Raw genomic sequence first — 20382 nt, 5'->3', positions numbered from 1 at the left:
TTTATATACCTCTATCATATCTCCCCTTAGTGTCCTCTTTTCCAGGCTGAAAAGTCCAAGCCTCTTTAATCTCTCGTCATATGGGACCTGTTCCAAACCCCTAATCATTTTAGTTGCCCTTCTCTGAACCTTTTCTAATGCCAGTATATCTTTTTTGAGATGGGGAGACCACATCTGTACGCAATATTCAAGATTTAGATGTGCCATGGATTTATATAAGGGCAATAAGATATTCTCCATCTTATTCTCTATCCCTTTCTTAACGTTTCCTAACATCCTGTTTGCTTTTTCGACTGCCGCTGCACAGTGTGTGGACGTCTTCAGAGAACTATCCACGATGACTCCAAGATCTCTTTCCTGATTAGTTGTAGCTAAATTAGCCCCCATCATATTGTATGTATAGTTGGGGTAATTTTTTCCAATGTGCATTACTTTACATTTATCCACATTAAATTTCATTTGCCATTTTGTTGCCCGATCAGTTAGTTTTGTGAGATCTTTTTGAAGTTCTTCACAGTCTGCTTTGGTCTTGACTATCTTGAGCAGTTTAGTGTCATCTGCAAACTTTGCCACCTCACTGTTTACCCCTTTCTCCAGATCATTTATGAATAAGTTGAATAGGATTGGTCCTAGGACTGACCCTTGGGGAACACCACTAGTTACCCCTCTCCATTCTGAAAATTTACCATTTATTCCTGCCTTTTGTTCCCTGTCTTTTAACCAGTTCTCAATCCATGAAAGGATCTTCCCTCTTATCCCATGACAACTTAATTTATGTAAGAGTCTTTGGTGACCTTGTCAAAGGCTTTCTGGAAATCTAAGTACACAATGTCCATTAGCTCCCCCTTGTCCACATGTTTGTTGACCCTCCCCCCCCCCCCGCCAAGAACTCTGATAGATTAGTAAGACATGATTTCCCTATACAGAAACCATGTTGACTTTTGCCCAACAATTTATGTTCTTCTATGTGTCTGGCAATTTTATTCTTTACTATTGTTTCAACTAATTTGCCCGGTACAGACGTTAGACTTACTGCTCTGTAATTGCCGGGATCACCTCTAGAGCCCTTTTTAAATATTGGCGTTACATTAGCTATCTTCCAGTCATCGGGTACAGAAGCTGATTTAAAGGACAGGTTACAAACAAAATACTTTATCTCTATGGGCCTCAGTTTCCCCACCTGTATAATGGGAATGGGGCTCTCTTATTTCACAGAGAGGTTGTGAGGATTAATTAATGTTTGTTGGTCCTTAGAGCTGAATTGAGCTCAGGCATGGAACATTTTAGCCCAAATGGAGAATTTTTGTGAAAGTTATAAACATGTGAAAACAGGAGGTTATAGTGAATATCCCAACAGAACTTCAACTATTGAATAATATAGAGCTCAATCCTGTAGACCCAGGTCTTGATTCTCTATTGCCCTGCACATTTTATAGTAATTTACATGATTGCAAAGTGAATGTGAAGTGGGTGCAAAATGCTACCAAATCCGAGTGGTCTCACAGGACATTCACAGTATCTACACCAGGTGCAGAGCAACAAACACTGAACCCCCTTTGGCACATGTGAGTACTCTCACTGAAGTCAATGGAACTACTTATGTGATTAGGGACTGCTGACATCACCAAGAGTTGCAAGATTAGGTTCGAAGTTCCTAAAGCATTTTGGGAGCCTCAAACATTAAAGCCACTATAGATGTGTAAGGTATTAATGTTAAAAATATTAATACCAATTGTTATAATACATGGACTATTCACTGTATGGAATCTTGAGGGAAATGACTTGGCAAGGAGAATGAAGAACTTGCATTACCCTCTTGATTAATAAATCCCATTCCAAATATATCAATTTTTAAAACGTTTCCCACCCTGGAGATCCTGTCCCAATCAAGGGAGGCCTGATTGTTTCTTGTGCTGCCACATGTGAGTACTCCACCTATTGTAATTCAGGGACTGGGCCAATAGGGTCTAACGCCTCAAGGCAGAGACTTGGCATAGCACCCAGTCTGAGCAGGGTGTTCACTCACATTTTCATCAGGGGTCATTTCTTCCTCCCCGCAAGCCAGCTACTCTCTTCCTTTTCTCCTTCTTCATATCAGCTGCAAATGGTGCCCTCACATAGCAACTGCAAGACTGAGCACACTTTTCTTGAAACTATCACTGTTCCTATAACCACGGTTAGCACCCAGAAACTGCAGTGATGAGCACGTTAGGTACCTGTATGGATAGATAGACACTAAGCGGTGCTAAAGAGCTGTATAAATTGCATCCTCACTCCCCAGTCCTGCATATGAGGGCTATTTGAGAGTCAGCCTGAGCTGGCTGATAGAACAGAATCTAACACTTCTCCCAAAGGTTGCTACCCTAGTCACTGTGCATCAGTCCACTTAGGTATTCTGAGACATAATATGTAACCATGAATGCATACAGATGTGCACACACATATGCATACACACACACACATATGCAATTATATTATGTTTGCAGTGCATTTTATATTCACCTACTCTTACATACACACTGGTGCATTTATGTTCACTCACCCTGCACAAACACTGGTATGTTGGTGTTCATTCCTCTCCACACACGTTAATGCATTAGAGATCACTTTGTGCACACGTACTGATACATTTGTGCATACCGAGCCCTGCAGAAATGCGGGTGCATTTGAGTTCAGCAACACCTACACACAGACTGATGCATTTATGTTCATGCCCTTGCACACATACTGGGTACACTTTTCTTCACATGCATGGTAGCTGGTGTCAACAATTTAAGGAGGGCAGCATGCTACTTAAGACCAACTTGTGAGTAAACTTTCTCTGCATTACTCCAATAACCAACTGTAGTGCACTGAAGTAGGACAAAATGATACTAACATGGAACTCACATTCATGGCCCTTCCTCTAAATTGAGCTGGGGAAGGATTACCTGGTTATACAAGCTGAGTACTGTATTGATAATTACAGATCAGAAGAAAAGTCAAGTTGTATCTTGTGGTTAAGGCACTGGGTTAGGATTCAAGAGAACTGGGCTCAATTCCCAGCTCCTCCAAAGACTTCTAGTGTGACCTTGGGCAAGGTTTTCCATGATGTGGATGGGAGGGGTTGCCCAAGTGCCCTTCCTACTGTTGGAGAATCTCCCTCTTAATTTCTGTCTCATGTTGCTGCATGAAGTTCCCCCATGTCTCCCTTGCTGTTTCACATTTGCTTTTGGCCCCTATGGTATATTAAATAATTGATTTGTCTCTTTCTAACTGCTGCTTCTCCCTTTTTCCCTCCCTCTGTAGGCAAATGATACAGAGGAAAATGGATCTGACAGTTTCATGCACTCCATGGACCCCCAACTGGAGAGACAAGTGGAAACAATCAGGAACCTGGTGGACTCCTACATGGGAATTGTCAACAAAACCATCCGAGATCTCATGCCTAAGACCATCATGCATCTCATGATAAACAATGTACATATCGCCCTGCTAAGCCCATTGGGGACTGTGGGAGAACTAGAAAGATAAGAGAAGAAAGAGAGAAAGACATGGAGAGAAGGAAAAAAGAGGAAAGAGAGAGAAATATGGGTGGACTAGCAGGATAGAAGTGAAAGAGAGAGAAGGGGAGGAGAGAATGGGAGACAGAGTCTAAATGAGATGGGGAAAGAGAGGGGGGCTTTGCAGGAAAGATTATTCAAATGGACGCTTTGATGGCTGTGATTTCCTCTTTCTTCTGCTCTGGTTACAGACAAAGGATTTTATCCACTCGGAATTGCTGGCAAACCTGTACTCCTGTGGAGACCAAAACACCCTCATGGAAGAGTCAGCAGAGCAGGCCCAGCGGCGTGATGAGATGCTGCGCATGTACCATGCCCTGAAAGAGGCACTCAGCATCATCGGGGATATTAACACAACCACCATCAGCACCCCTATGCCCCCACCGGTGGACGACTCCTGGCTGCAGGTGCAGAACATACCATCTGGACGCAGGTACCAGAGGCTCAGGGGCAGTGCCCCACGGACCTGCCTGATGCCTCTTTAGGGGCTAGAATATGAAGGCTAATGGGTGCTGAAGATTCTGGGGTATTGGAAGTTAACATGAGGGTTGCTGAGGCCTTAAAAATTATATAGAAGCTTCTAGGGCCTTGTGTAGGTGAATTAGGCTGCCAGACCCTTGAAGGTTATATGGTGGTTGGAGGAGTCTTGAAGGCAAACAGAAGGACTGAAGGGATATGGAAGGTGACTGGGGGGCTAGAAGGGGGCTGAAGGCACTGCGGGGTTTGGAGGGCTACTGTATGTGCCTGTTGCTGCAGTTGAACTTCTCTTTGGTTGTTTGGTAGGTCTCCCACGTCCAGCCCTACACCACAGAGGAGAGCTCCCGCTGTTCCACCAGCCAGGCCTGGATCTCGAGGTCCAGCTCCTGGACCTCCTCCTGCTGGTGGACCCACCCTGGGTGGTGCTCCTCCTGTGCCCTCCAGGCCAGGTGCCTCCCCTGATCCTTTTGGGCCCCCACCTCAAGTTCCATCTCGGCCAAACCGTGCTCCTCCTGGTGTCCCCAGGTAAGTCCTGAGACACTCGTGCAGAGGGAGAGATCAGGGTTTCAGGTGGCAGCTTTGGTAATTCCTCCTTCCTCTCAGCTTACAGAGCAGTCATGGACCATTTGGGATGGGTGAAGCCTTTCTCTGTGTGTTTGAATCAATTCTGCAATTGGGAATATTTGTTCCTTTATTTGTCTTACTAGTGCTGAAATTTCGTTTTATCGGGGGAGACAGTGAGGAGGCAGATGTCTGAAACAGGGGGACATCCTTTTCCCCGCAAAAAAAGTGCATTTAGGGCTTGGGAGTAACCTTGGGTCGGAGAACATTGCTCATGATAATGCCAAACAAAGCAGCAATGCTGGTACCTGTGTGCACAACTGGGAAACAAAAGTGCTGGGAGTGAGATGGGACAGGGGGTGGGCGGGAGAATGTGTTTCATGGCAATAAGAACCATGTTAGGGGAGCCCCAGTGTGCGAGCTCTTTCTACTCCCCTGATACAGGAGGTTTCAAGGCGAGGAAGAGGGGGACTACAACCAAGATATGTGGATGCTTTTCATACCCAGCATGGCTGCTGCTTCTGGTACCAGTGGCCAGCTGAGTAGGAGTATAGTATGAGAACAAGTGGTTGGGAGGTGGGTTTCCCTTGTGAGCATGCTTATCACCCCCACAATTAACTCCAAGTGCCAAGCGCACTTTCCAAGCTAGAGAGCCCACAACTTCACATTCCCAAAAGGAAGCTCTGTAGGACTGGGTCCTCCCCCAGGTACAGTCACGCTGTGAATACTTCTGACACTCTGGAATGAGCCACGAGTGCATTGGTAAGGAAACTTTAGGAAGAAGATGGGCTGGAACCAAGGTCATTTCAGTGTTGGATCCTTGATCTCAGCTGAAGGAACGGAAAGAAACGGAATGGTAAAATGAATAATAACCAGGAACTTCCCATCTGTGGGTATAAGGAAGTCCCTCTCCTGTGATAAAGCCCCATTTCCAATGGGTGCTGATCGTGCATGTCAGAGGCTGCCTGGGCATCTTCTGTTGCAACACCTTGTTTCTTATGGGTGTTCATGGTGTATGTCAAAGCTTCCCAGCCCCCTCTCCTGTGATAACACCTTGTCTCTGATGGGTGGTGATGGTATATGTTAGTGGCTGCCTGGTCCTTCTCCTGTGGTAATGCCTTGACTCTCTGGATGCTGCTTGTTCAGAGAGAGAGTTCTTTGCAAGGTTCTGTATCCAGCCCAGGACAGGAACAGGAATGGATGAGTCCGAAGAGGATGCAGATCAGTTTTTATTGAATCTTTAGTGTGAAAATGGTGTTACCTTCTCAATGTCTCTGCCCTGGCCCTTCCTCTGCCCCTTGATGCTGCTCCCACAGGGACCCGGCTACATGCGCCTTGCTGCCCCCTCCTAGGGGCTTGCAGTACCATTGGTCATGCCTGTGGATATCTGCATGCTTCACTTGTGTAGTTTTGGCTCTTGCTTCTTGTGCTGTTACCTCCCCACAGGACACTCCTTTTCTGTTCATTTTTTGGTGTGTTTCCTACATTTCTCTCTCTTTCTCCATCTCCCTTTCACACCTTGTGCTTCATTTCCTCACTCATGAAAAATATTCTATATACCCTGGCTATCCTGGTAGGATCCCCCAAACAGCCTGAAATGAGCTGAGCTCCTGCCTCTAAGGAGATTCTTTACCCTTCTGCACCAGCCGACTTTGCTACCCCTACCCCATTTGTAACAGGCTTTTATGGATGACTCCCGCTACGTGGAGCGGAGAGGTTCTGAACAAAACAACAACATTGGACTAGAGGAAGGAGACTTGAAATGTCTAACTAAACAGGTCACTCTCCCTTTCCCTTAGTGGGGGGAATGGTTCAGTGCTGACTCATTGCCATGGTTTGGATGGGAATGGGATGGTTCCAAAGCATGTAGTGAAGCAATGCTCACTCACGCTCTCACTCTCAATCTCTCTCCCCCACTACTCCATACTTCCAGCTGTTCATAGACTCCTCCCATGGCCTTATACGCTGTTTGCCATTCGGGTTTCTCTATTCACCAGGGAACTCAGTCGGCAACCTTTTTCCCTCTTCTGTATATAGAATAAGAAAGTTCCCCGCTGGCACCTGGGCTTGGGGTCTTTCTGCCATGGGTAAACGGGTACCATCTCCATTGTTGCTTTTCTTTTAATACCCATCTTTCCCTCACTGGATGGATTACACTGGATGCCATATGAGTATGAAGTGGAACTTGTTATCTTTACAGCATGAGTGGGCCTTGTGGGAGTTGGTACAGTGAGAAAATGGGATCTGACATATATGTTTGGGTGTATTTGTACATGTGTATATGTGCTTGCATGGATGTGTGTACATATGTCTTCTCTATGTATGTTTGTGTTCATCTCCATCTGGTTTGTATGAACATCTGGATTCAAGGTTGGTGATGTTGGAGTGTTCTCTGCCCCACAGACATATACAGATACTCACTCATACATATGCTGTCACACACAAATACCTCACAGACCATTTTCTTGAACAGGCAGTCTTCAAAGAAGCAGGATCCTTTCCCTTCGATTATATCCCCGGGCAGGTAGCTTCAGCAGCTGGTTCTTCAGTCTCCTGCATAGGTCCATACTCACCAGCTACATGTACCCTTGGGAACTATTTTTCTGAGTACTGTACATTAGAAAAAACTCATAAGCCTCTGCCCATGCAGTGAAGGCCATGTGTTCTGAGCATCTATGATCCGTGCACAAAATTCTCATTTGTGGAAAATGGGTCTTGTCAAACAAACATGATTTCATTTTTTGTTGAGATAAGTTTGGTTGATAAAGATAACTTGCATAGATGTAATATACTTAGATATTTGTAAGACATTTGGCTTATGCAGCATGATATTTTGATTATAAAACTAGCACTGTACGATATCAATACAAAGCACATGCTAGATGGATTAAGAACTGGCTAATGGACAGATTTCAAAAAGTTGTTGTCAAGGAGAATGATTGTCAAATAGAGGTGCCTTTCTAGAAGATGTGCATTAGTCAAACAGAAGTTATTGGGATCAATACAGAGGTAACTGGATGAAATTCTATGGCCTGAGTTATATAGGAGGTCAGACTAGATGATCTAATGGTCTCTTCTGGCTTTAAAATCTATTAAGCTATGTCCTTGTTTCCGCCTCTCCTGGCTGGTACTCAAGACCCAGAACTGCACTTTAGCCCTTCCTGATTTCCACTTCTCATGGCCTTTGTTTCTTTTGATTAAATGTGTTAAACTAGTTAGTGTTGCAAGATTACTAGAAAGTCTGGCTCTCCAGGGAAATATGGCATGACATTCAGCCAGCCCAATCCTGAGACCTGTGCCTGTTGGCATGTTCGTTTAAGCACATGTGAGTGTACTTTAATGCACATGGACACTTGTGTCAGTATGTGAGCATGTGCCGACGTGCCTCGAGTCTGAGTGTGGATCCAGCTTTGTATGTGTAAGAGCCTATTTGTATGCCCATGTGAATATGCTAGTGAGTGTGTGAATGCAGCTGTGTGTGTGTGCGTACATCACAATGTACTTATGGGTTTGTATGCCTCTTTGTGTGCACATATGAGGGTCATATGCTCCTATATAGTTATGTGCACATCTGTATGTACATGTGTAGAAATGTGTGTATATCTATGCATGCACTTTTGTTTAGGTGTGTATGTTTAATTCTGTTGGCATGTATGCATCTGTATGGACAGGTGTGTCCGTAAGCGTGTGATGTGCATTTTCCTCTGTAGGTGTGGCTGTGAATGTGTAGGGTGTGCTCCTGTAAACAGACTGTCTGTTTAGTCTCTGTATGTGTGTTTCACCTTCCTGACTGTCTGTGTGGCCTCTGCTTTGAACTGTCTGAACTGCCATGTTGATTTCGTGTTGTCTTTCAGAATCACTATCAGTGACCCCTGAGGACTGGCAGCCACGGTATGTTCTGCACTCTCTCCCTGCGATGCATGAGTCAGTGTGTCTCCCCTCCTCCATTCCCATCACTCTGTTGCTCCCCTCTCCTACCTGATACTTTACTTGTACCAGATCCCCTTGTCCAAACAACCATTTCTCTGCCAGGGTCCCATGAAGGGAGGAGTCTTAACAGAACGCTGGACAATCGGACAGGAGCAGCTGCTTGGAGCTGCAGGAGGAGGGAAGGCTGGGAGAAGCCTCAGGAACTGTTAAAAAAAAGAAAAAAAAAGGAGAATTATCAGAGAAGAAAACCTCACCCTTGAGTGTATGGGTTCAGAGTGAGGGGAGAGAGAGAGAGGAGGGAGCATGGGAGATGGGGTGGGAGCCATGTCTCTCAACCTGTTTAATCCTGCACTGACAGGGAGAGAGACTGAATGAACTCTAGGTCTTTTCCATTTCTCTATCTGCTCTAATGGCCTCTCCTGAGACCATGATGGGGAGCTGTGGATTGAGACTCTTGTTTTACATTCAGCATGTCTGCCCAAAGTGGTCCCTGTATCGCCATGTAGTGCCCATGGAAGGGAGGGCAAGGTTCTGGGGCATTACCATCAGTGACTTCTGTCCTCTCAAATATGCAGTAACCCTGCCCTTAAATGCTCCCCCATTCATCCCTGTTTCATCTGATCCCAGTTAGAGATAAACATCCTTTTTCCTCTTGATCCTCTAGCCTAGATGTTCTCCTGTTTTGGCATCCAAATTTCCCCTCTTTCTTCCCATTTTCCTTCCCATGCGGAAGGGGGTGTATGCCACAATCCATGTCCCACCTTCACCACTGTGCTCCAGGGCCTCTGTCTGTCTTTCTTTCTCTCTTTTGCTCTCTCCCTGCACTTTGCAGCAGCGTGTTTGCTGAACGCCAGACTAGCAAGATGGCCCAGTAGCAGGTATATAGTGTACTGTGCTGGCCTTACACTCGGGCTGAACTTTTCATCTGAGTAAATACGGGGGAGGATGTACCTTGAAGAAGGATGTGGACCTGAATTGAATCTACCTGTCCTTCCTGAGATTCACTGGCCCTTACTGATAGGAGAGAGGGAGAGAGGGTAGAGTGGAGCAGCTTTGGGACACTATGGGGTGAGATAGATATGTGTGGTGAGGCCCATTTTTGTCCTTATGTGCATTATTTTTCTACATGATTGGCCTGATTCTGAGAGGTGTTGAGCAACTGCAGCTCCTATTGAATTCATTGGGCCTGATCATGCAAGGCACAGAGCACCTGCCTGGAGGTGCTGAGCACCTTCAGCTACCACTGAAGTCAAAGGGAATTGCAGGTGCTCACTGCCTTTCTGGGTCAAGCCCTCAGAGTTCACGATCAGCTCGTGTCTCATAGTGAATGGTGACTGTGTTACTGCTGCATGTAGCTGGGCAGAGGGCTGAAACACACTGCAACACAGAGAACCAACACAGTGACTGTTCAGGGGTAAATGTTTTGCTTCAAGAGCTTCATCTCTTATCCTCAGCCCTCCTCACTGATGACTCAGCACAGGTGCCAGAGCAGCTAACAGCTTCCCCCAGTCACCGCCTGTTCCAGACATCTTTGGAAGCCCTAATAGAAATGTTCATCCTGGAGTTGGTCTCGGATAGGAGGGTTGAGTGTTGTCTGTGCTTTGTTCTGGGACTCGCTGTTACGAGGCTTTCTCTGCCCTTGGTCTGGTTTATAAAGAGCACCAAGGAAATCAGAGCTAATGTAGGATGGTGGTGTTGGGGGGTAACCCTCTTGATCCTGACTATAGATAGCAACTTTTTGCAGCTCAGGAGAATAAATCCAAGTGTTTCATCTCTCAGCCTGATTTTTGTGATGTCCTCTCATGTCGTAGAAATGATAAGGGTCTTGGCTTGAATAGGGTTTGAAAGGCAAAGTGCAAAGCAAACAAAATAATTGTTTGATTTATGCCCCCTCTTGCTCATTTTAGGGCTAAATTTGCTCCCATTATAGTCAGTGGAAATTTTGTCAGTGGATACCAAGGGAGCAGAATTTAGTGGTGTATAATGACATGCTCATGAAGGTCTCTGCTGTTCCTAACCCCCAGCCTCCAGCACCTGACTTCTCTCTTGTCCCTGAAGACATTGGCAATGGGCAGAGGCCCTTGTTGGGAGGCAGTTTTCAGCCTCTGAAGATGTCAGCATCCAGATCCTTTAAATGTCTCACCAAAGTTCTCTAGAAAAGAGGAGCGAAGTCAAGATCTGCAAAAAAGTAAAACAAAACAAGCAGAGAGCAAGAGCCCATGAGGCCATCTTTGTATATCGCAATCAGCAAAGAAAACAAGCATATTTATATATTTATATAAGAAAACAAGCATATAATTCTGTGTACTCTATTAGGGTGGTATGGCCCATCTGTGCCAGAGTGTCTTGCATCATTTGCTCTCCAATTATTTCAGTCCCTCTTTTCTGCCCATTTCTGGTAAGAACAGTAAGAGAATCTAAGCGTATGAAATGCAAATTGACCTCTGAGCTTTTGAAAAAAATGCCTTTTAGCATACAGGTGGCACAGTGCAATAGCACCTAGCTAAGGATTTGCTCCGGATCCCATTCAAGTCAATGGGAGTCTTTCCATTGACTTCAGTGGCCTCTGAGTAAGGCCCTAGGTAAGCAACTATAGCAAATAACACACAGGTCTTCAGTGCATCAAGAAGGCCAGTACCCAGGGGTGAAAGTAAGTTGAGTGACTTACTGGTACGCTGGGGCCAGCTCTGGTCCCTGGAAGGGGTGGGACCTAGGGTGGAAGGGGCGGGGCTGAGGGGGTCAGCGCCAACCCCAGCCCACCCTGTAAGGTAAGTGCCCCCCCCGCTTTCTCTTTCTCCTCCTCCCCCCCCCCACCAGGGTAGCAGCAGCAGTCCAGGGCTCCGGGGGCTATTTAAAGGGCCCAGGGCTCCCCTGCTTCTACTGCCCCGGTCCTTTAAATAGCCCCCAGAGCCCTGGGGTAGCGGGGGCTCCGGCGGCTATTTAAAGGACTGGGGCAGCAGAGGCAGCTGGAGCCCCGGCCCTTTAAATAGCCCCCGGAGCCCCCGCTACCCCAGGGCTCTGGGGGCTATTTAAAGGGCATGTGGCTCCCCTGCTTCTACCGCCCTTGTCCTTTAAATAGCACCTGGAGTAGCGGCGCTGGGGCTCCGGTGGCTATTTAAAGGGCTGGGGCGGTAGAAGCAGGGAAGCCCCGGGCCCTTTAACTAGCCACTGGAGCCCTGCAGCTGCTACCCCAGGGCTCCAGCAAGGGGGCTCTGGAGGCAATTTAAAGGGCCTGGGGCTCCAGCCACTGCTGGGAGCCCTAGGCCCTTTAAATTGCCCCCTGGGGAAGCCGGGCTGCCCCAGTACGGTGCACCAGCTCTTGCCAGTACGCCGAACCGGGGCGTACCGGCTTACTTTCACCTCTGCCAGTACCCCATTCCATCACCTCCCCAAGGGATGGCCCTTCTGTGACTCAGTTTCCTCCTCTGTATAAAGGTATCAGTTTAACTGCCTTGCAGTGGTATTGAATTATTCTCAGGTTAACTCAGTCCCATCATTTATATTGCTTTACTTGAAGAGCAACTTGTGCATGACAGCCTGGGAAGTCGTGGCTTCTCTCGCATTATAGATGGATTTGCGGATTCAAAGAAAAACCACAATGTTCAGCGGTTTCTTTAAAAAAGCTTCAAGTGGTACAGTAAGCCTGATCTACACCTAAAAATTAGATCAACCTACATTGCCCAGGGCAGTGAAAAATGTCAAGCCCTGAGAGATGGTTAGGTCAACCTAACCCCCACTGTAGACAAAGCTATGTTGACGGAAGAATTCTTCTTAGCTGCCACCTCTTAGTGGGGTGGATTATTTACATTGATAGAAAACCCCCTTCCATTGATGTAGGAAGCATCTACCTTATAGCAGCACAGCTGCAGTGCCTTAGGAATGCTGCTGCAGCCCCTGTAGTGTAGTCGTGGCCTAACATTGCCCCAGGCAGGAAACAAAGGGTCAAATTTAGCCCTGCTGTAGGTGGTTGTAATGCCCTTGGTTTCACTGGAGATGTGTCTCTTTACACCAGGGCTGAATTTGGCCTTGTGTCTGTTAATTAGGAATGAAAGTTTCTGGTTCTACTTACTGCTTGTTTAAACTGTAGAAATTCACACCTCTATAACTACATCAATGTAGCCGAATATACACTTACTGCAGTCTGCGCCTGTGCAAAATAGGGCTTGTAACAATTTAGAGCATCCAAAAAAACTCCGTACAGAGAGGGCCTTAGTTTCAGTAGCCAGTTTCTGTTTCTTAAACAGATCACAGGGAATCCAGATTCACATCAATGTAACACTATCAGGGTGCAAATTCAACAAAATTTCCTTGTGTGTGTTATCAATACAAACACTGACTATTAAAACATACAGAATATCATCATTCTCATTTATTTTCAACCACATCCCATTTGTTTGCTCTTTGCATTTCATTCATCTTGGACAATGAAACTAGTCTTGCTATGTGCGGATCAGTTTCATTTTCCAGATCTCATGCACTAGAAGGATGCTGTTGGGTTTGGGTTGCAGACATTGCAGGGGGCAGTGTTTTAAATGAAAATATACAAACAGTTTTCATTCAGAGAGAAAAGGCTATCCATTTCTAACCACATTTAGACTATGCACAATTTTCCTTCTTTCCTTGAAGCCTATATTTTCAAGCTGATGTTGTCTTCTTCATTTAGCCAGATGAGAGAAAGTGACTGTGGCCCCTACAGCAAGCCAGTCCTGTAATGCTGAAGTTTGTGCCCTTCTACGTAGACCAAATTGCTGCCCATTCAACTTATTAAAACACATGCAGCATAGAAATGCTGGAACAATATTAAGGAAATCAGGTCACAAATAGCAAGGGCCAAATACCCTTCATTAAAGTCAATGGGAGTCATGTTTGTTGGGTCTCATGACTATATGAATAAAAGGATCAAATTTAGTTTGGTAGCTAATCTCAAAGATGCTCTTAGCTGTTGATAACTGAATTCTACAGGCTGTCACCTGCCTTGGTGCAGGGGAAGGGTGCTTCTCCAAACCAGCCAGCAGCCTCTGTGACAGCGCCTCCCAGAGGGCACTGTCCACACTGTGTGATTGACGTTCACTTGCTTGGTATTGTAGCTTCACTGTTCTCGTGTCCATGCTTCTCGACTCTCATTCAGGTGCCAGTGCAGTCGTTGGCAATTAGCCTTTGTGCTTTGAGATTCCCAGCTGGAAGGCGATAATAGCTGTGCAGTTAATTCTTCCTCATTATTATTAGGGATCCACAGTGACCAGAGGAGCCAATGTTTAGCTGATTTTAAAATTGCAAGATTTCTCCATGGACTCCTGCTGATGCTGTGGGTAACCCTTTTCCCCAAACTGAGGTTCCCTTTCTTTGGTGCCTCCCACTGGCTCTAATGAGGTGGAGAAGCATGTGTGATTGTGACTGTGACTGCCATGCTAACCACGGTGTGTGTTCTCTTCTCGTTTTTGTTTTCTGCTTTTTCACAGCAGGAAGGGCCCTGCCTCACCTACTCGACCCACCATAATTCGACCAGCTGAACCGTCCCTCTTAGATTTATAACCCAAGGCCTGTAGACAGCTGGCGACGAGTGCCGTATCCGCGGCTTCCCTGCCCCACACCACCTTCCACAGGCACATTCACTCCTCTCATCCATCCCACCCCTTCACCTTCCACTGCCCTCTCCCGGTGTGTTGTAAAACGCAAGCTAGTGATTGAGCTCTTCTTCGTCTTCTCTTGTGCGTCCTGTATTGCTTTGTGAGCGTAGAGTAGTCCTCATTCAATGACATGGGACCTGGAAGGACACAGGCTCCTTGCAGTGATCAGTTGCGGGGGCATCTGTAAGCCCAAATGGCAGCTGCCCAGCCAAGTGCTCCACCTGGTTGGTCTAGCCTGAACAATGTGTCCTGCCTGCATTGGCTAGCTGTAGTGTCTCAGCACTTCGAACTAATCTGTAGCTCTGTAGCTATTTTCTTATGTTGTATTTAAGAAGACAAAGTGCAACTCAGAATAATAATAAGTGATGCTGTAAAATGTGTGACATTATTGGTAACAAAGGTGAAATGTCCAGTCTATGGGTTTGAATTAAGGTGCAAAAATTCATATATTGTTGGGAACAGTGCAATCAACCTCACTTCAAAGCGAGGCAGGGAGATCAAGACGGGGAGGAACTTTATTAAAAGGTGTAATTCTTCTAGAACGAAGTCTGAGATAGCACATACACACACCTCAGAGTGCACGGAGCAGATGAATCTACCTGCCCTCAGCTCTCCATAGTAGCTGAGGAAATACTGCTGATGGAGAGCCGCTGGCCTTTGCTAGCAGCTGTGTCACATCACTGCCTGCAATTGACTTCCCCGAAACTGAGGGGAATAGATATGATACTCCCTCCTTTGCAAACGGACAAGCAAAAGTTTTCAGGGAGTTCACTAAGTAATGTTTTATTGCAAATATCTCTGCTTCAAATAAGCACATTTCTTGTTCAGTGTTGTTTTGGATAGCATGGTGATTATGGTAACCTTTTCTTCTTGCATGCGGATGGTACGTGTTTGAGGAAACTTGTAACCACTGCAGACCACGACTCATCTTCTTAACAATTTGGGTCTTTTTGTTTTAATGTTGTATGTGTAAAAAAGAAAGAAAGAAAAGTGTTAAAAAGTGTATTTATCTTGTGCATCTCAGATGATGTGGCTCTGCTGAAGCCAAAAGGAGCATTCACCCTGCAGGCTTTGACCCAGCCCTGATTCAGATTTAAGTTCTCTTATTCCAGTATTGTTGGTTTTGATTTCTGTTGTGGATCCACTTTGCCTGAGGTTCTGATGCCAGTTCCTTTCTGTGTTTTAATTATTGTTTTAATGCTTTTTTCCCCCTCCCCCTTTCTCTTCCTTTTTCTTCTTTTTCTTTTGTGTCTTTCTTTAAATTCCAGCAGGCCAGGCAAGGCCAGTCCCTCCCGCCCAGAGAGTCCAAAACCACCATTTGAAATGTAGCCTTGCTCCCTCTGAGAATCTTTGCCTGCCTCTTAGCTGTTCTGTCCTGGAATGGTCTGACTCTCATCTCACACATGGCTTATTCTGTTGTAATTTGTGACATACACATATCAGATGTGACTCTAGTGAAACTGTTTTTTTCCTCCCAGTTACTTAAAGGAATTAAAACAAGTATATTGTAGTAATGAGAAACATATCCTATTATATAAATATCTATAAATATATATATATATATAAGATCAAAATATATATATGTCAGGTGTTTTAAGCCATTTGTGCTTCTATGTGGATTTTAGCAATTACTTACGTAGGAATATATATATTCCACACCCACAAACCCAACAAATTAACTGAATCCTGACATTTTGAGCTGATTGTTAAATTCTCTGCTGTGTACAGTTGTGCTATTGTATTGGCCCAGACTTGTGGGTGAACCATCTCAGTGCTGGTAGTAGCTGTGATGCAGTTTGTGATCTACCTGTCACTCTTGTTTATTGGTTGAAATAAACTATCATTTCTGTATAATGAAGGACTCCACAAGTAGAATAAAACTCTCTCTCTCTTTCTCTCTGGGTGTGAACAGGCTTTATGTTTAATTATAATTTAACCTTTCATCCCAAAGAGCTTTACAGGCGACACACACACACACAGACCCCCCATCACTCAGAGGCTAGCACCTGCGGAGGAGGAGTGGCACCAAGCAACACAGAGTTAGACAGAAAGGAAATGTTGGTCAGGGACACTGAAACAAATCCTCTTCACAAGAAAATAAAGCACCAGGCATTCATTTAATGCCCAGAAATGGAGAGTGTATGTTTTTAAGAACACCACACACTAAACTACCTGTTCTTAAAGTGGCCTATGCCTATTCCCACTTGTGAAATATAGTGGCCTGGTATTGAGCTGCAGAATTTTTCTAGTGAGCAGCATCTGTTGGGGCCAGTTGTCTCTTCCTCCCATGGAGGATTCTGAGGGCATAAAAGAGGGTGTCCCCCTAACTGCCTTTCAGTTCCTTTTTAACCACTGAAGGTGCAATGTTCTTGATGCTTTTCTCATTTTTTTTCCTTTTGATGCTGCCCTTTGGGGACGTTTTTTACAAGGTTAGATTAGCAGATTGGACTGTTCCTTCAGTTTGAAAGAATAAAGAATAAATAGGACCATCAGGCACAGATATCCTGGATGACTTGCAGGAGCCTAACACACCCCTATTGCTGCAGGAGGCTTCTTAGGCCCAGTCAGCTATGTCTGGCACTGTGTAAGGCCAGCATGGACTGCAGACATCAATTAGCCCTTAAGTGGTAATGTGCCCCTCTTAAGTGACATCCATCTCCCCGGCTTTGTCTGGGTAAGCCCAGTATTGAGTCCTGGTGGCTGGTGCGAGCCAGCATCTGATGCCAGGCAGTGCTCAGGTCCCCAGACTCCTCTGTGTCAATCTAATTTGGTACCAAGATTCTGGCACTGTCAACGTGGTCCCTGTGTCTCTTTGAGTCAGCACTGAGGTCCCAGCACTGATGATGTAGTGCCAAGGTTCCAGGATCTCTTCAGGCTGACCTCTTTGGTACTGAATGCTTTATGTCACATCATTATGTCACAGATGTGGCGCTGACGTCTCCAGATCCTTCAGGATCGACAGATTCAGCATCAAGGTCCTGGTCTGCTTGATATTGTGTCAAAATTCCCCAATAAGGTTTCTGGGTCCCCAGAGTCAGCCTGTTCAGCACTTTGGCCCTGGCCCCATCAATGCCCAGCTGAGGCCCTCAGGTTAGCTGAATTTTGTGTGGACATTCTGAGACCATCAAGTGGATGCCAAGGTTCCCAAGTCCCTGTAGGTCAGTGCTCAACTTGCGGACCCGGAAGCACACAGCTGTGGCCCATGTGACATCCGCAGGGCCGTACAGGTAGTATATATATTGTGTGGCTGCAGCCCACATAACACAGAGAGCTGTATATGTGGCCCACAATGCTAAATAGGTTGAGAATCACTGCTGTAGGTTAATCTGATTCAGCACTGACATCCCGGCACCAATGTAATCCTTACAGATTAACCTAATTTATGCTAGACATAAAGCATCACAATATGTGATTCACCTGAATCTGTGACAAATCAGAGAATCTTGGTGACACTGATGGAGAGTATAATGCTCCTTTAACAAATCGTACTTCAGAGACTGTGAACCATTGGACCCAGTTGTCCTGAGCAAATATGAGGATTCATGTAGTGTTAATATTGGGCACCAAACCACTTTAAGTGGTTTATCCATATTAATGATGCTGGATCTTGTCACCACACTATGCTGGCTCAGATGGGTCCAGTGAGCTTATTGCAACATGAGCTGGATCAGGAACCACTTCAATTGGGGTCAGCTCTAGTGCTATTTATACCATGCACTGAGCCATTTGAAGCAAGTGGCTTGTCAGGGTCACCTGGGCAGAATCCTCTGCCCCAACCACGCTGAAAGAGCCAAGTACCAAACACTACTTATATAGCCACTGAATTGCTTGAGGCAAGTGGTACATCAGCTAATGGTGCTGAAATCTTAGCAACAGACTGACCCCAGACTGTCATGGGAACATTAATACCATATACAATGGGCACTGGACCTTTTCAGCAAGTGGTTCATCAGGGTCAATGATGATGGATTATAGGGACTGGACTCAATCAACCTGGATGGATCTGGTGATGTCCACAATGTTGGAATCTCAGTAATGAACTAGGTTAATCTGTAAGGATTACATTGGTGCCAGGCCAACGATGCCAGTCTGTTGAATGGTATCAAAGATGGTAATAAGTGTTCTTTTGTGGAAAAGAGAATAAATTAGTAGAAATGGGCTGGAGCTGTTGGTACTGCTGCTGTTGAAGTCCGATTCCATTTCATGAGGTGGTTGTAATTCAGCTGGAGCCAATAGAGGGGATGATGGTATCTGGGTCCCTTTCTCTGGCCCAGTCAGGTCAGGACATCTCCTAGGATTAGGACAAAGAAAGTCCAGGATCTCAGGAGATGGTGGGGGTGGCCTCCCTGATGATGAAAACTTGCTTCAGTAGCCTGCATCTATTCATACATATTTCCCCCCCAAAGTCTCTTTCTTTAAGGACTCACAAAGGGAGTGGTGGATGGAATAGCCCATCCCCTCATTATTTTGTCCACCAATTAGGCCTAATATCCACACACCCTTTGTGGTTTATTAATTTCCAGTTCCACATCTTCTGTTTTTACCAAGCATGATTTCAGCTTTTTCAGTCCTTGAATTATATCAGCATGACATTTTGGTGTGGACTAATTTAGTCTGTCTGGTTTTCTTGCGCCTGTTTATAAAATTTATTATGGAAAACAACTTGACCTATTTTTCATGGTTAATTTCCAAGTAGAAAAATGTTATATAGACCAATTGTCACAACCCACTACTTACTGCCATTGAATGCCATGCCACTTATTAATGCTGAAAATAGCTGAGACTTTTAATTAAAGGTACATGCTCCAATTTAAAAAAACATCAAAGGCTATGATTGTCTTAAGACACGTAGGGTACAAACACTGGCATTAGTGCTGCGCTTCTACAGTCATGCTATAAAGAGCTTTCATAGGGTCTGCTCCCCTATCATCTGCCAGTACTGGCTTACCGGATGTGCAGGCTTGTTCTTTCTACGTAAAACCAATTGCACATCAACATCCCCTGAGTTATCAGGGAACAACAATATCTCAATCAGTAAATGCATTTAGCCACTCTTGGAATCACACTGCCTTAGCTCTGAAGGTCTCAGTTGTAAACAGATGGGGCCCTCTGGTGCCACTCCCATGATGTGTTTGTTCTAGAACCTATTCAATTGTGGTACCAGCAAGACCTTGAATTAACATAGTTAGTTGGGCATTGCAGGCGATCTGCTTCAGGTACAAATGCTTCAGAAGCGTTCTCGTTGTTTTAAACTTAGCCAAATAGTTACTCAGTGACAATGACCAAAGAGAAAACAATCTAGGATTCCCAATCGAAATTAAGAACACTAATTCCTCTGAATTGTCAATGTGTAGTGCCATTCCCCAGTCACAGCACATGCAAATTACTACCTGTAAATGTGACACTGGCAGCACCTTTTTTCATGGGAGCTTTTATTAGTCCAACTAGCTACAAATATTCATGAGATGCTATCCTGGCTTCATCTATATCAGACATCAGAACATATGTGCTTATAGTCAGACGTTGGTCCATAGACAAGTTCCTTAACAGTGATACCTTTACTTAGCCCATGTCTGTGGTCTCCATAAGACTGATTACAAAGGATCCACACTTTATTGATGTTACTTGCTCCTGAACCACTTACATCTGAGATCATTCAAGATGCAGAAGGTGAAAATAACCCCCAATTTCACCTTCCTGACCATCTACAGTAATAGTTCTAAGTGATGGACTGGGATATTCACCTTGTTAAGGATGATGCTTGGTTAGGATTCTGGAGTTGAAAGTTATTTATCTTGTCTACAAGACTCCTTCCTTTGAGAGACTCATCTGCCAAAAGCACAGATGTCTAACTTAGGTTTTGGTCTGGCATTACGTATTGTGTAAATGAAGTATGAGCAGATAAGGCCTCTAATATTACCAAGGAGAACTCCCACCATTGCCAGCTGAGCTAGCAAGGTCACTTCAGAGTCAAACACCCCCACCCAACTCCCTTTTTCTTAGACGGAAATCCAGAATTCCTCTGTGTATGTTCTCTCAGATTCCATTGGTTCAGATCTGTTTGCAGGTCAGTTAAGAGACAGTCAAAATGTTGTAACAGCCATAGGTTGGGTCTCGGCAGTTTGGTTCAAACATCCTACATCTGATGTTAGCACCACTTTCCAGATTATGGGATCTTTGTCTTCAGCTTGGGGTAGGATTCTCCACTTGATCCTGACTTTGAGATTGCTGATATGCTTGATTTA

General features: G+C 45.2%; 1 protein-coding gene across 5 annotated transcripts in view; it reads left to right on the top strand.

The window, feature by feature from the left end:
• Positions 1-15997, top strand: part of DNM1 (dynamin 1) — a 103568-nt gene extending 87571 nt beyond the window's left edge. For 2 of the 5 annotated variants that reach the window (XM_077835693.1, XM_077835691.1), the window contains 4 exons: positions 3289-3459; positions 3734-3975; positions 4326-4544; positions 13970-15997. In XM_077835693.1, coding sequence (XP_077691819.1) covers positions 3289-3459; positions 3734-3975; positions 4326-4544; positions 13970-14042 — 705 coding nt within the window. In that variant the 3' untranslated portion in view covers positions 14043-15997. Of the gene's footprint in view, positions 1-3288; positions 3460-3733; positions 3976-4325; positions 4545-10568; positions 11171-13969 lie in introns of those variants that run through there. The other 3 variants (XM_077835694.1, XM_077835692.1, XM_077835697.1) reach the window with 3 other exon arrangements.
• Positions 15998-20382: the final 4385 nt, after the last annotated feature.

This window comes from Eretmochelys imbricata, chromosome 16, assembly GCF_965152235.1.
Source record: "Eretmochelys imbricata isolate rEreImb1 chromosome 16, rEreImb1.hap1, whole genome shotgun sequence".
Classification (NCBI taxonomy): domain Eukaryota; kingdom Metazoa; phylum Chordata; order Testudines; family Cheloniidae; genus Eretmochelys; species Eretmochelys imbricata.
This window is presented reverse-complemented; position numbering and strand designations above follow the sequence as displayed.